The sequence below is a fragment of the Hemiscyllium ocellatum genome, chromosome 2 (genome assembly GCF_020745735.1).
Source record: "Hemiscyllium ocellatum isolate sHemOce1 chromosome 2, sHemOce1.pat.X.cur, whole genome shotgun sequence".
NCBI classification, from domain to species: Eukaryota; Metazoa; Chordata; class Chondrichthyes; order Orectolobiformes; family Hemiscylliidae; genus Hemiscyllium; species Hemiscyllium ocellatum.
In genome coordinates, this window is record NC_083402.1 from 79,082,744 (window position 1) to 79,098,199 (window position 15,456).

The window sequence follows — 15,456 nt, forward strand, 5'->3', positions numbered from 1 at the left end:
AGGGAATCTCTTATGGTGAGAAGATTCCTGCATCTCCTGCTTAACAACATCTTGGCTTTTGTTACCCTCCTTGTATTCTCTCCTTCTGAAGAACACAAGGACCATGTCTGCTATGCGCAATCTAGATTCACAAATAATGTCATGCAGAGGGAGCCACAAGAACACAGATCCCACAACAGCATTAACATAGCCCCAGTTCACCCACAGGTAATGCATTAATGCAGCTGGAGCATCATGTTAAAAAAAGGACAATCAGTTATTTACAACATTTATTCACATTTTCGCAGGTGGCTGCTTACGTGTCACCATAAGAAGTTTTTTTTTTAAGTCTTAGTGAGTTTTGAGAAGATTTGTAGCTCAGCTTGAGGTTCCTGATGCAGGTTTACTTGCTGAGCTGGAAGATTCATTTTCAGAAGCTTCATCCCGAAGCTCACTGAAGATGTTACCTAGTATGGTGACGAAATGTCTGAAAACAAACCTTCCAGCTCTGCGAGCAAACCTTTTTTTTAAGTCTACCCACTTTCCTGAGAGTGCCAGGATCTGGATGGGATTCAAGAATCTTGGAATCCCATCCAGATCCTGACTCCTCTCAGATTTTCACAAGCCTCAAAAATATAAAGCCAATAGTACTATCTTTCCAACTGTCTCCCCAGTTTCCAATATATTCATGAGCCCCCACCTTAAGCCCCTTCCGCATGGTTTTCAGGAATTATAAATTTGTGTCCTTAGAATCTCATCACTCCGAAGCCTTCCCCCAACTTCACTTCAACCAATGACTCTGCTCCAGTCATTGGCTGCCCTCTTCTAGGGGAGTGAGAATGGTTAGGTTTGCAGTAAATACAATTGTATGAACGAGGTATGGAAACCTGTTAGTGACAGGAAAAGGATTTGATGCATTTAATGTTTTTCCAAAGGATACCATTAATTAAACAAAAATCCTGCTTTGCATTCCTAATTCGAATTATTCTTTGGTGACATACCGCTGAGGAACCTTGACCAAAAAACATGACCTATATTGCACATGTCCTTTCTCTTTGTAAATAGTTTTTAATTCCTGCGACTTCTTATGTTGTTTTCACTTGTTTGCTGTCTGGTTGAAAGGTTTCTTTAATCTACTCATTTTTGCAAATAAAGTGGCTGAGGAAAGACTTTGAAATATAAATATCAAAGAAAGAAAGAAAGGGTTAGAATTTGACTTGAGAAAAGGACAGAATGTAAGAATATGAGACACTGCTCTTATTTGCCGATAACTCCAATAGGTCACACAATGCATCAAAGTTGATGCCATGGATGATAAAACAAGATCACAAAATGGTTTGATCTTTCATGTCATGACTGGCAATAGATGTGCTATTTATTTCAATAGCTTTGTCAACAGAGATGTGACACCCTTTAAGCAACTGTCAAAATTTTGACAAGTTTTAAAAATTCTAATTCTATGTAGCATAGAGGAGGTGAATGTGCTCAGAGGAGATGGGATGGTTGAAATATTAATGAAAATATGGCTTATAGCTAAGAGTTTGTGTACTTCCATTTGCTCCATTTGATTTTTGAATCGGATGTAGTAGAATGTAAAAAAGAAATACAGAATTCTGTTTTTTTTAAATGTAAAAAAAAGAATCCATCTAATCCTATGCTTTCGGTGCTTTTAACTGAAACTGGAGTGCTACCTGTCCCCCTCTTCACTGTCCCAATGGTGACCTCACCTCTGAGATTCTGGAATATAAGGGCAAGGTTTACCTTACAGCTTCTGAGCCCCACATCAAACTGTAATGTGGGTCAGAATTCTGGACCATGTAGAAAGCAGGTCAGGAGCAGATCCCTCGGGTGACCCAATGTGAGCTTGAGTCAGTCTTGCCGTCTACTTTCAAAACCTGGGGTCAAGCAGAGCCTTGAAAGCAAGTAACAGAGAGGGTACTTCAAGATGAAGGCGCCCTTTAAGAATCTTTTTAAAATTTAGACTTGAAAGGATTATGTTAGGTTAAGGTTAAAGCTTTAGTCGTATCGTCCATAATAACAAAACTAGAAAAGCAAGAAAGAACTACAGATGTACAAAAGATTGGAGAAAGTGAGGACTGCAGAAGCTGGAGATCAGAGTCAAAAAGTGTAGCACTGGAAAAGCACAGCAGGTCAGACAGCATCCGAGGAGCAGGAGAGTCGACATTTCGGGCATAAGCATTCCTGATGAAGGGCTTATGCTCGAAATGTCGACTCTCCTCCTTGGACGATATATGGACAGTCAAGGCTAGAAGCTTAGGAGTCACACTGTCAACAGGATAATGTTGGCCTTGGGTGAAATACAAACAATGTCTATGAAAGACTGTGAGAAAATAGCAGACCATGTAAGAGACCTCGATAGAGAAGTGTAGGAATTTTAATATGTCTGTTGGAATTATTTCTACGAAGCTTGAAGCTGTTGATAACACACCAGTGTTTAGATTTATATTTCACAGTCATAAAATTGGCTATCCCTGCATACCCTCTTCCCGTGAAATAAGCAATTCTAACCTTATTTCCTGACTCCTCTATTGAGTTGTCTAATAACATCCTAAAAATATGTATTGCAGCTGGGTCCACTATGTTGGAAGAAGGAGGAGGGCCTCTGTACAGGTTAGCTTGCCCTCCTGCAGGGGGGAGGGGGTGTTCTAGTCCCCCTCCCCCGCCCAACTCCCCGCTCCCATTCTGCTGCCTAGGGATGCTTCTGAACTGGCCTCCACCATATGTGGGAACCTGTAGGAAAATTGAAAAATCCCAGTTGGTCTATTTCTTTTAATGGCCTTATAAGACTGTTAATCAGCTGGATTGGCTATCTGCCTCTTAACCCTATCCACTCAGTCCCTCCTAGAACATTCCAACCTCAAACAAGTAGCTCATGGAAACAGGGTGCAGCCAGTGAACTGGAACACTGACTGGCAGGACTAGCCTTTGGACCCTTTGATTTTGGCCCCAGTGGGCTATAAAAGTTAAGTCTCAAGAGTCAGTGCCTGTAGATAAAGCCCCATTGTTAAGGGGGTAAGTAATCCACTAGTTGTTGAATAACTGAAACCACTTACACTTGTAGAAGTCTTCTGGAATTGGAGTAACCATCAAGACAGATATAAATTTCTTCTAAATATTGCTTTTACTGATGGACTTACATCAGCCTAATATTAACAGTTTAGTCACATCCATCAGATAGAAGACACAAGGAGAAACCTTGTCCTCTCCTCTTCAACATCCTAGGTCAATTGACTGTTAATGGAAGAAAAATCTTCACCCCAAATTGTAGATATTGTATATTTTCCATTCCTCCCTCAACTTAGGAATTTGGACCTCATTTCTGATTGCAATTTCCATTTAAGAGCTCACCACCCAGAAATACAGACTTTTTTTTGACTACTGACCTGATGGTTTAAACGGTCACTGTGAAATGGAACTAATCAAAATTGGAATAGAAACACAAATTATTTTGAGTTTTATGTGGTCCATCATTTAAGTCACCAGCAACAGTTGGGGATGGAGGTCACATAGCATAAATAGACCCTGATGTATTTCCCATGATGGTCAGCACTGACAGGTTACTGCAAAAACCAGCCCCACATTATGGGGGATATTGGTCAAGAAATGCCCATATGTAACTTTACCCATTAATAAAACTGAAGCTAAAAAAAGGACTGGCTGCCATTTTTCTTAGGAATTTTAAGAATCTTTGTTAACTTCAAGTGCTTGTTGCGGATGTGCATTTTGTATTTCTGCAGCACTGAATTAAGCTGCTCCATTAACCTCCCCGATCATTTTTAAAAGTGTTATTCAGTTGTGGGAAGCGGGCGTCTTTGGCTGGGCTGACATTTTTTGCCCATGACTAGTTGCCCTTGAGAAGATGGTGTTCTTGAGCAGCTGCAATCCATGTGCCCTAGGTAGACCCACAAGGCTGGTCAAAAGAGAGTTCCAGGATTTGATCCAGCAACACTGAAGGAATGACAATAAATTCCAAGTCGGATGGTGAATGGCTTGAAGGGAAACTTGCAGGTGGTGCTGTTCTTATGTATCTGCTACTCCTTATCCTTCTAAATGAAACAATGGTGAATTTGGAAGGTGCTACCGAAGGTTTCTTGGTGAATTTCTGCAATGGATCTTTTAGGTGGTAAACATTGCTGCTACTGAACATAGGTGGTGGAGAGTGTGGATGCTTGTGGATATAATGCCAAGCAAGTGGTTGCTTTGTTCTCAATGTGTCAAGCTTCCTTGAGCTTTGTTGGAGTGGCATCATCCAGTTAAGTGGGAAGTATTCCATCGCACCTCTTACTTGTGCATTGTAGATGGTGGATAGACTTTGAGGAGTCATGAGATGAGTTACCCACTGCAGGATTCTTAACCTCTGACCTACCCTTGCAGCCACTGGATTAATATGAATCCCATTCTGTTAGTGGTGAATAGTAATCCTGTAGGATGTTGATAGTGGGGTGTTTAGTGATCTTGATGCCATTGAATGGCAAGGAGCTGTGATTAGATTATCTCTCATTGGAGATTTGTGGCACAAATGTTACTTCCCCCTTTTCAGTCCAAACCTGAATGTTGCCCAAGTCTTGATGCAATCGAACAATGGACTGCTTCAATATGTGAAGAATTGAAAATGGCGCTGATCATCATACAATCATCGATGACCTTATGTGGGAGAAAACGTCATTGATGAAGCAGCTGAAGATGGTTGGGCCTAGGACATTATCCTGAGGAACTCCTGCAAAGATGTCCTGGAGCTGAGATAACTGACCTGCAATAACCACTGCCATCTTCTATATACAGGTATGACTCCAACCAGCGGAGTGCTTTCTCCTTGATCCCCATTCATTCCAGTTTGCTTGGGCTCCTTGATGTCACATTCAGTCAAATGCGATCTTTATGTCAAGGGCTGTCACTCTCAACTTACATCTCGAATGAGCTGTTTTGCCCATGTTTGAACAAATGCTACAATGAGGTCAAGACTGATCGGGCCTGATAGATCCCAAATTGAGCATCATTGAGCAAATTATTGCTCAGCAGGTGTTGCTTGATAGCGCTCTTGATGACACCTTCCAGCACTTTACTGATGATCGAGAAAAGACTGATTGGGTAGAAATTGGCCAGGTTGGATTTGTTCCTGCTGTTTATGTATAAGACATACCAGGGCAATGTTCCACATTGTCAGACAGATGCAAATGTTGTAGCTGTACAGGAATTGCTTGGTAGGGATGTGAAAGTTCTGGAGAACAAATCTTCGGTACTATTGCCGAAATGTTGTCAGAGCCCATAGCCTTTGTAATATCAGGTATCTCTGATCATTTCTTGATATCACATGGAGTGAATCAAATTGGCTGAGGATTATCATCTGTAATGCTGCGGACCTCTGGGTGAGGTCCGGATGGATCAATCCACTTGGCACTACTGGCTGAAGATTGCTGCAAATGATTAATCCTGATCTTTTGCACTGATGCGTTGGGCTCTTCCATCATTGAAGGTGAGGACTTTTGTGCAGCTTCCTCCTCCAGTGAGTCGCTTAATTGTCCACCACCATTCATGCTGGTTGTGGCAGGAGTGCAGAGCTTGGATCTGATCCATTAGCTGTGGGATCGCTTAGCTCTGTCTGTCACTTACTGCTTATGCTGATTGGCATGCGAGTAGTCCTGCTTCATAGCTGTACTAGGTTGACACCTCATCTTCAGATATGCCTGATGTTGCTCCTGGGATGCCCTACTGTACTTTCCATTGAACCAGGGTTGGTTCTCTTGCTTGATGGTAATGGTTGAGTTGGCGATATGCTGGACCATGAGATTGTGCTGGAGTATAATTCTGCTGTTGTTGATGCCCCACAGCACCTCTTGGATGTCCAGTCTTCAGTTGCTAGATCTCTTCAATATCTGTCCCATTTAGCATGTAAAAGTGCTACACAACACAATGTATTAATGTGAAGGAGGACTTTGTCTCCACAAGGACAGTGCAATGATCACTCTTATTGATACAGTTACTCAGATGCATTGGTAAGGGTGGAGTCAAGTGTGACTTTTCTTCTTGTTCATTTTCTCACCATCTGCCATGCACTCAGTCTTGCAGTTATGTCCTTTAGGACTCGACCAACTGGACCAGTAATACTACTGCTGATTGTTATTTAAATCTCCCAACCAGAGTACAATTTGCACACTTGCCACCCTCAGTGTTGTTCAAGATGGTGGAGCATTGAGTCATCAGTTGAGTGAGGACAGTATGTGGTAATCCTGTTTGAGCTGGTGTCACAAGGCTTCATAGTGTCTGGAGTCAATGTTGAGGACGCCCAGGGCAATTCCCTCCTGACTGTATAGCACTATGCAACCACCTTTATAGGGCATGACCTACTGATGGGACAGGATATATCCAGAGATAACGATGGTGGTATCTGAGATAGTGTCAGTAAGGTTGAATATTCCTTGAGTATGAGAAAGTTGTTGGAGGGCATTCTGAGAAACAGAATCGACATGCATTTGGAGAGGCAAGTGCTGATTATGAATAGTCTACATGGTTTTATGCATGGGAAATCATGTCTGACAAACTTGATTGAGTTTTTTGCGGACATTACCAAGAAGATAGATGAGGGTAGAGCGGTCAATGTTGTTTATATGTACTTTAGCAAGCCGTTTGACAAGGTTCCACATGGTTAGCTGACTAGTAAAGTTAGACCTCTGCCACCCCATCTGTAAGAGCCCAATTAATGTTACACCCCAATTAATGTCAGAGCTCCTGCAACCTCCTCCCTTGCCTTCTACAGCAGCCTGCAATAAGTGTCATAGATGTCATTGAAATGATATCCCTTGCCATTTCACTGCTTTATTACAGAACTGCACAGCAGCCAAGAGTAATACCTCTCCTGGGAATCTAGCTGAGAATAGCTAACTTCAACCAGACTCCAGGGATCAACTTGTAACATGTATGAGCTTTGTGGCGATATTTTATTTGATTTTACGAGAAACTGATACCTTGATGCTTTTCATAAAACCTTTTGAAGAATTTGCATGAATTTCAAACTGGTTAAAAGAGGCAATTACATAGTCAAAGTACGAAATATTATCCAAGCGTACAAGTAAACAAATTAGGAGCAGGTGTAGGCCACTCAGCCTCTCAAGTCTGATGTGTCTTCCAATAAGATTGTGCTTGGTTTGATTACTCCATATTCCTGCCTATCTCAGTAAACCTTTCACTCCCTTGCTTGTCAAGAATTTATCTATCTCTGCCTTAAAAATATTCAGCAACTCTGCTTCCACTGATTTAAGGAAGAACGTTCCAAAGACTCATGACCCTCGTTAGAAAAATGTTCTCCTCACCTGATGAAGGGCCACTGGACTCGAAATGTTAACTCTGATTTTCTGTCTATGGATGCTACCAAACCTGCTGAGTTTCTCCAGCACTTTCTGTTTTAGTTTCAGATCTCCACCTCCACAGTTCTTTTATTTTCTCCTTACCTCTGCCTTGAATTGGTGATTCCTTGCTTTTAAACAGTGACTCTATAGAGTTAAACAAGAGAGAATATCCACTTCACATCCGCCCTGTCAAAATCCCTAAAGATCTAATGACCCGGAGTGTCTGCTGGTTGAACTGTAATTATTTCAACGTAGGTGGGACTTTCTCATGGGGACAATACAGAATGCCCCATTGTTACAGACTACAAAGCTATAACAATGAAGAATGAAGAAATTGAAGATTATCCTGATAATTCCTCTAAACCTGGATTCCTCCAATCAAAATTAGGGAATTCAGAGGGGTCTGATTAAATCAAATAAAAAGTTACTTATGATAAGCTAGACTGTTAACTACGTTATCTTAATCCCTGAGTAAATACTCAAATGACTCTTTTGCATATACCTCAACTATATCTCCCCCAGAGCACTTAAACCCAGACCCAACACTCCAAGGATGTGACAGCTCCTTTCTTCACTACTGTACACTCCCCGTACACCGCTTTGCACCCTACAACCCCATTGTTGAACCTGATCCAACTCTCCCAACACTGTGCCACCTCCCAACTACCAGACTCTACCTGGTATCCTACCTACCTGGTATACTATCTCCTCCCCATCTAGCATAGTATCCCATGGCACCCTAACCCCCATCCACCTGGCTCCTTAACCTTATGAATTCATCATTTGACAGCAGCTGTCACAGTCTCTATTTGTGATTGTGGATCCTTACATTTTGGAATAAGGCAGCTGTCTGCTGTGAAAAAGGGGCATGTTTGCATTCCTCTATCATTCCTACACTCCAAGTGAACTGTTAGAATGTTAGTATGATGCCACATTTCTGAAGGAACCACACATGTTATAGAAGTTGTCTCTTATTCTTCGATACTCCCAGAGAATACAAATCCAGTCTGTCAGACCTTTCTTCACAGGACAACCCACCTACACCTATGTATTAGTCTAAGTAAACTGCCTCTGCATTTGCATTTATAAATTAAAAACAGAAAATGCTGAAAATCTGAACAGGTCAGGCAACATCCAAGGAGTGGGAACAGATTAAGCATTTTAATTTGATGACCTTCCAACAGCAAGTTTTTAACTCTAGTTTTCTCTACAGATGCTCCCTGACCAGCTGAGCTATTCCAGATTTGTTTTGTTCTTACTTCAGATTTAGTTATAGCGAAACAGAACACAAACGAAAGTGCCTGTGCCTCTAGGTACCCTGTACCTAAGATGGTGCCAAGAGGCAACATAACAAATGGTTCAGTGCACTCAATAAAGGCTATTCTATTCTATTCAATTCAAATTAAATAAATGCTCTGTGTCGTGAAGAGACCTATTTGTTTGTATTTGATAATAGATTTTTAAAAAATTCTCAATTTATTATAATATCTTATTTGTTCTTTCTCATCCAGAAATGTTTTTTTAGAAATATATAGAAAACAGCTTCATATCCTATGGGGGAGCGCACACACACACACACACACACACACACACACACACACACACACACACACACACACACACACACACACACACACACACACACAATTTATACAGCCTTCAGTTCAAGTAAATGTTTGCCGAGAATTTCGGCCATGAAATGCAAGCCTGTTCACTGCCCACCACTTCACCCCCCCCCCCCCAAAAAAAAAAGTGAAACTAACAATGATTGAGCACATGCTCATCGTGGGACAGAAGTATCACTATGCTGGTGAAGTCCAAATAATCAGTGAGTGGTGTCCATACCAGAAATAAGAGACCTCGCCTCTGCTTGAGACAGTATTGCTCAAGTTTGTTCACCTTACAGTAACCAATGTTGGATGCACTCATTAAAACAATTCCACTTGCAACCTAATAGATAATTCTTAGAAGGAGTATCTACTAGATCAGACCATACACATATACATCTTTCAAGTGAACTACTCGTACCACCCCTCTATTGAATTGCACCACTCTCTTCCTTCACAATTTGGAGATGCTGGTGTTGGACTGGAGTGTACAAAGTTAAAAATCACACAACACCAGGTTATAGTCCAATAAGTTTAGTTGGAAGTACACTAGCGTTCGGAGAACACCTGATGAAGGAGCGTCGCTCCGAAAGCTAGTGTGCTTCCAATTAAACCTGTTGGACTATAACCTGGTGTTGTGTGATTTTTAACTCTTCCTTCACTTAATTCTAGTTGTGAATTGCTATTTGCTGTTGACAGCATATCGATTCAGTGTCAAAGGCCTAATATTGGCTGATTCTTGTGCTATTCATGATGATTCCCTGTCCCCCTATGTGCCCAAAAAAACGTTTGCTTGAATTTCTAGTTTTGATCCATAAATTTTAAATTTGTTTGTGTTACCTAGAGAGCAGTTGATGCCATGAACACTATGAATAAATACTGCCAATAGAGGAGGGAGTCAAAAATAAAATGTTTGCAGAAGTATTTCCCAAGTGGCATCTTGAATTTTTATTTCACGTTATTTGTCATTCTGGTCCTCATGCACCTTCCAATTCTACTTTGCGTAGGATTTTCCAGCAAAGTAAATTAATTGACAATGTTTTGTTCAAATTATGCATTGTTCTAGATTGATAACATTTGATGCAAACTGTTTAGTAATTTCCAAAGTACGATACAATTAAGTACATTTATATATTTTGCTGTTGGTAATGACAGATTGCTGTAATATGAATCCTACAATCTACATTTTCCGTTCTGATTTTGACTTAACCTGTGATTTCATTGAGTTACCTTAATCAATGAGCTGCTCCAAAACCTTGACAAAACTATTTCCCTTAAAAATAGTCTAAACTCCAAAAAAAAGGCCTCTGTCCTTGACACCTGGAAAATAGTTATGCAATATATGATAATAAAGTAAAATATCAAGAAGACTATTAATGTTTGTAATTCATTGAAAATGACTAATGGTCAGTGTGCTGCCATGATCAATACCGGACTACGTTTGTCAGACAATTTCTCTAATCAGAAGTAAAGATAATTTCAATTATTTACATTTTAAATGCCATGACAGAAATGCTGCTGCTGGGCATTTCGATTTTTTTGAAATGTAATCCCTGCACCCCTGTAGCACAATATATATCAGACTTTTATTATCAAATGTAATTGTATAAATTCCTGACTTCCTTCCTGGTTTTGTAATGCAACTTGGGGGTATTTTTGCTTTGGAATGTAAACAGAATAAATACTAGATTTGAATATTTTTGAGTTTCTGCTCAAGGAGGAAGCAGGTGTTTTCTTGCAGGCAATATTCCGGACTATGCTTTCTCCATGTTAGAATAGAGAGGTTTCTTATTCTTCTTCCTTGTGTAATGTTGCAACCTATCACTAAAATGTCACAAAGTTTCAACTTCAATTTATTTTCTATTTGTCCTAGGTGCAGCTGTGCTAAGTATTATTTTACAGCATTTTCTAGGTGGATTGATAACAACATTGACATTTAGTATCATGATGCTGTGCACTCAGAAGGCTGAGGAAAGAATACAGGTAAAATTGGTGTATTAGTCATTATTTTACCAACCTGATATTGTATTTCAGTATCAGTTATGTTATCCTCCATGCAAAATTTAGAGGAAACCATTCTTGTTACTTTTATCATGCTATCCAGTCTTGAGACACACTATTTAGAAAATAACATTACTTTTATTGTTCATTTTATTCCCATCATAAATATGAATGCCAATTTATTCTGTTGTAGGGAGTGGGTAAGTTGTTGGAGAGGATTCTGAGGGACAGGATTTACATGCATTTGGAAAGACGAAGACTGATTTGGTTTAGCCAACATGGCTTTGTGCATGGGAAATCGCGTCTCACTAACTTGATTGAGTTTTTTGAAGAGGTGACAAGGAAGATTGATGAAGACTCACATCAGCATGGTATTCAGCAGGTTAGATCACAAGATTAGATCAACAAAGCATTTAACAAGGTTTCACACGGTAGACTGGCTAATAAGGTCAGGACAGTCGGATACAAAATTGGCTTGAAGGTGGGAAACAGGGGGTGATAGCAGATGGTTGCTTTACAGACTGGAGGGCTGTGACCAGTGGTGTGCCACAAGGATCGGTGTTGGATCTGTTGCTTCTCGTCATTTATATAAATGATTTGGATGTGAATATCGGAGGCATGGTTAGTAAATTTGCAGATGACACCAAAATAAGTGATGTAGTGGAGAGTGAAGAAAATTATCTCAGTGTATAATAGGACCTTGATCAGGTGGGCTGAGAACTGGCAGATGGAGTTTAACTTGGATCAAATTGAGTTGTACACTTTATACACTTAATGTTAGGGTCATGGGGAGTGTTGCCAAACAAAGAGACCAAGGGGTATGGGTACATAGTTCCTTGAAAGTGGAATTGTAGGTAGACAGGGTGGTGAAGAAGGCATTTTGCACACTTGCCTTCATTGGTCAGAACATTGAGCACAGGAATTGGCCTGTCATGTTGTGGCTGTCCAGGATATTGGTGATACCACGTTTGGAAGACTGCATACAATTCTGGTCGCCCTTCCACTGGAAGGATGTCGCTAAACTTGAGAGTGTACAGAAAAGGTTTACAAGGGTGATGCCTGGTCTGGAGGGTTTGGGTTATGAGGAGAGGCTGAATAGCGTGGCTCTATTTACTCCAGAGCATCGCTGGCTGAGGGTGACCTTTTAGAAGTTTATAAAATCATGGTGGCATGGATAGAGTGAATAGCAAAGATCTTTTTCCTAGGGTATGGGAGTCTAAAACTAGAGGGCATAGGTTTAAGGTCAGATGGTGAAGATTTTAAAGAGACCTGAGGGGAAACTTTTTCACGCACAGGGTGGTGTGTTTACAGAACGAGCTGCCAGAGGAATTGATGGAGGCAGGTACAATTACAATTATAACATTTGGGTGGGTATATAAATAGGGAAGAGTTTAGCGAGATATGGGCCAAATGCTGGCAAATGGGACTGGGTCAGATTGGGATGTCAGTTCAACATTGATAAGTTGGACCAAAGGACCTGTTTCTGTGTCTTATGACTCTATGACTATAATATGTTGTTAAAAATAATCTATTGGAAGTTGTACAATGTTTGATTTGGTGATGATTTTAGGCCTTAAACACCTAAAATGCTATATACATTACAACTGCCTACATTGAAAAAAGGCAGTGGCAACCCTATTGTGTGGGGGTACACGATTAAACATTGTTCAAATGCTTCACAATCTTTCACACTGTCATCATCGCAATGTACAATTGTAACCACTGCCAAATGCAGCCACATCTTTTGTCTAATATTTAGTCTTTCCTTTCTTTTTATTTTCAGCAATGTTACCTTAGTTGATATTCTTTGCAAACATGCATTAAAATTCTAGGATTGTGTTCAAGTAATTGATGTATACTATGTGCATGCACAGTTTTCATGTAAAGCATTTCTATAGGAAAGAGTTGCCTTTCCAGGTAGGTATATGCAGACTCTTGTGATAATGTCAGCCTGTTTAATTCAGAGTACTGCTTCATAAAATGACAGTTTTTTTTTTAATAAGGCAAAGTAATCTAGCATTACCTAGAATGATGTTAGAAGAATTCAATGGTTGCTAACTTTTCTTAATTGTACAAATATTGTTTACAGTGCCTGCCTGCTTTTTTAAGTATGCAGTTTTAAGGTTCAATGGGTTTTTTTTTACCTTAGCTGAGAAATCTAGAAGCAAGGGGTGGGGAGTGGAGTTTGATGGCAAACCTCAGAATAGTTCCACCACAACAGCTGATGCAACTTTAGTTCAGTCAATAAAGAACAATTTTAGAAATGGTGACCATGACAATTGTCATTACTTGTTAAAACCCATCTAATTTGTTGTCCTTATCTGTCGAGTCGAAACATGACTCCAAAAACATAGCAGTGCACTTGCCTCATAAATTCCCTTTGAAACTGCCCAGTATGCCATTCACTTCATGGGCAACTAGGGATGGGTAGTAAATTGCTGACCTCCCCGCTATGCCCTATTCCCATGAAAGAATAAACAAAGTAAATGCTTGATCATTTTGGATTGAGATAAATTGTGTAGATCATTGGATTTCTACATTTCATCACTGAATATATTTAAGGCTAAGAAAGCCAGGTTTTTGGTGACTGAAATAAGCAAAGGATGTAGGGAACAGTAAAGGAAATGGGATTAGCTATGATCATATTGGAAGGAGGAGCTTGATCACAAAGATTCATGGTTTGTAAAAATTCAATTTGATGCCAAGCAGAACAATATTAAAGTCTCACCCAATAGCCCGTGCTCTCTAGCTTACATTGGCTCACGATTGACAGACGTCACAGATTTAAAATTGTTACCCTTGTCTTTAAATCTCTTCATGTTGTTATCCTTCCCTCTCTCTGGTTCCTCCTCCAGCTCTGCAACTCTCGAGAACTACACATTGCTCCAATTCTGACCTCCTTTGCACCCTCCACATGCTTTGCTTGATCATAGGTGGTTATGCCTTTAGCTGTTTATGATTTCAGCTCCGGAATTTTCTCCCTTAACACAACATCTCTCATTTTGTCTTTCTTTCTTTGATATGATGTTTAAAGCCTGCTTCCATGACCTTAGTCACCTTTTACAACAGTTCAAGTGTCTCCTATTTTGACTCAATGTCAGTTTTTGGACAATAGTTAATTATGATTAACAGAGTCTAACTGTGGTTATTAGCAAGGCTTTTTTTCAGCTTTGCAAGAAGATAAGGCCATTAAAGACTTTATGGGCCAGTAAGGGACTTCACTTGGTGAATTCAAGTCATTTTTTGAAAATGGCAGAGGTTGAAGTGGCAATTTGTACCATTCTTTCTATTTGTTAACATAAATTGTTAACATATTATTGACTGAGCTCAAGTAGATGTGGATATGGACCTTGTTACAGTTAAGGATTTTGGAGCTAGAAGACTGACTCCCCAGATCCTATTGATGAGCCATTTATGAGGCCCAAGTCAGGACTGTAATAGAATGCTCTCCGCTTACCTAGGCAATTTTCAAGGAGGAGAAAGTGAGGACTGCAGATGCTGGAGTATCAGAGCTTAAAAATGTGTTCCTGGAAAAGTACAGCAGGTCAGGCAGCATCAAAGGGACAGAGAATCGACGTTTCGGGCATAAGCCCTTCTTCAGGAATACATTCCTGAAGAAGGACTTATGCCCAAAACTTCAAATCTCCTGTTCCTTTGATGCTGCCTGACCTGCTGCACTTTTCCAGCAACACATTTTTAAGCTCTGGACAATTTTCAATTCAACAACATAGAAACATAGAAAATAGGAGCAAGAGGTGGCTATTTAGTCCTTTGTGGCTGCTCCACCATTCAATAAGATCATGGCAGATCATTTGTCTCAGAACCTTGTTCCTCCTTTCTCCCTGTACACTTTGATCCCTTTAGTCCTAAGAACTATATCTAACTCCATGAAAACATACTATGTTTTGGCCTCAACCACTTTATTTGGCAGTGAATTCCACAGATTCGCTGCTGTCTGGGTGAAGAAAGTTCTCCTTAACTCATTCCTAAATGGTCCACCCTGTTTGTTTAGATTGTGGCTTCTAGTTCTGGACTTTCCAGTCATTGGGAACATCCTTATTGTATTTACCCTGTCTGGCCCTGATAGAGTTTTACAGGTTTTATGAGAACCCCCCCTCATTCTTCTAAACAACACCCAAGGAGCCTGACATCATCTAGCCCACCAGCCCACTCGCTCAGCACTACATCCACCATCTTGAATGTTCATTGCCTCCACTGTAGGTACTCGGGTCTCTTTGTGAGAGCTCACTTGTCCTCTCCACCACCCTGTTCCACAGTTTCTCTGGATGGACCTGATAGCATATCCCCTAACTGAACAGCTCCAGATGAGATATGGCCAGACCCCTGACCAATGGCACCCCTAGTGGATGTTATGGAGCAACACAACTGACCATGACCCATGACCCAGACTGCAGAGACATGTATTCTGTGTCTGAGATCATCCGTCCTGGACGCCTGATCGTGGCCAATCTCCTGGACTGGTAGTGGAGGCTGTCCTTGACTTA

At 40.5% G+C, this 15,456-nt stretch overlaps 1 protein-coding gene across 2 annotated transcripts in view; it reads left to right on the forward strand.

The window, feature by feature from the left end:
• mfsd3 (major facilitator superfamily domain containing 3) overlaps positions 1–15,456 on the forward strand; it is a 145,737-nt gene that overhangs the window by 91,779 nt on the left and 38,502 nt on the right. For both annotated transcript variants that reach the window (XM_060844998.1, XM_060845006.1), the window contains exon 6: positions 10,824–10,933. In XM_060844998.1, coding sequence (XP_060700981.1) covers positions 10,824–10,933 — 110 coding nt within the window. The remainder of the gene's footprint in view (positions 1–10,823; positions 10,934–15,456) is intronic.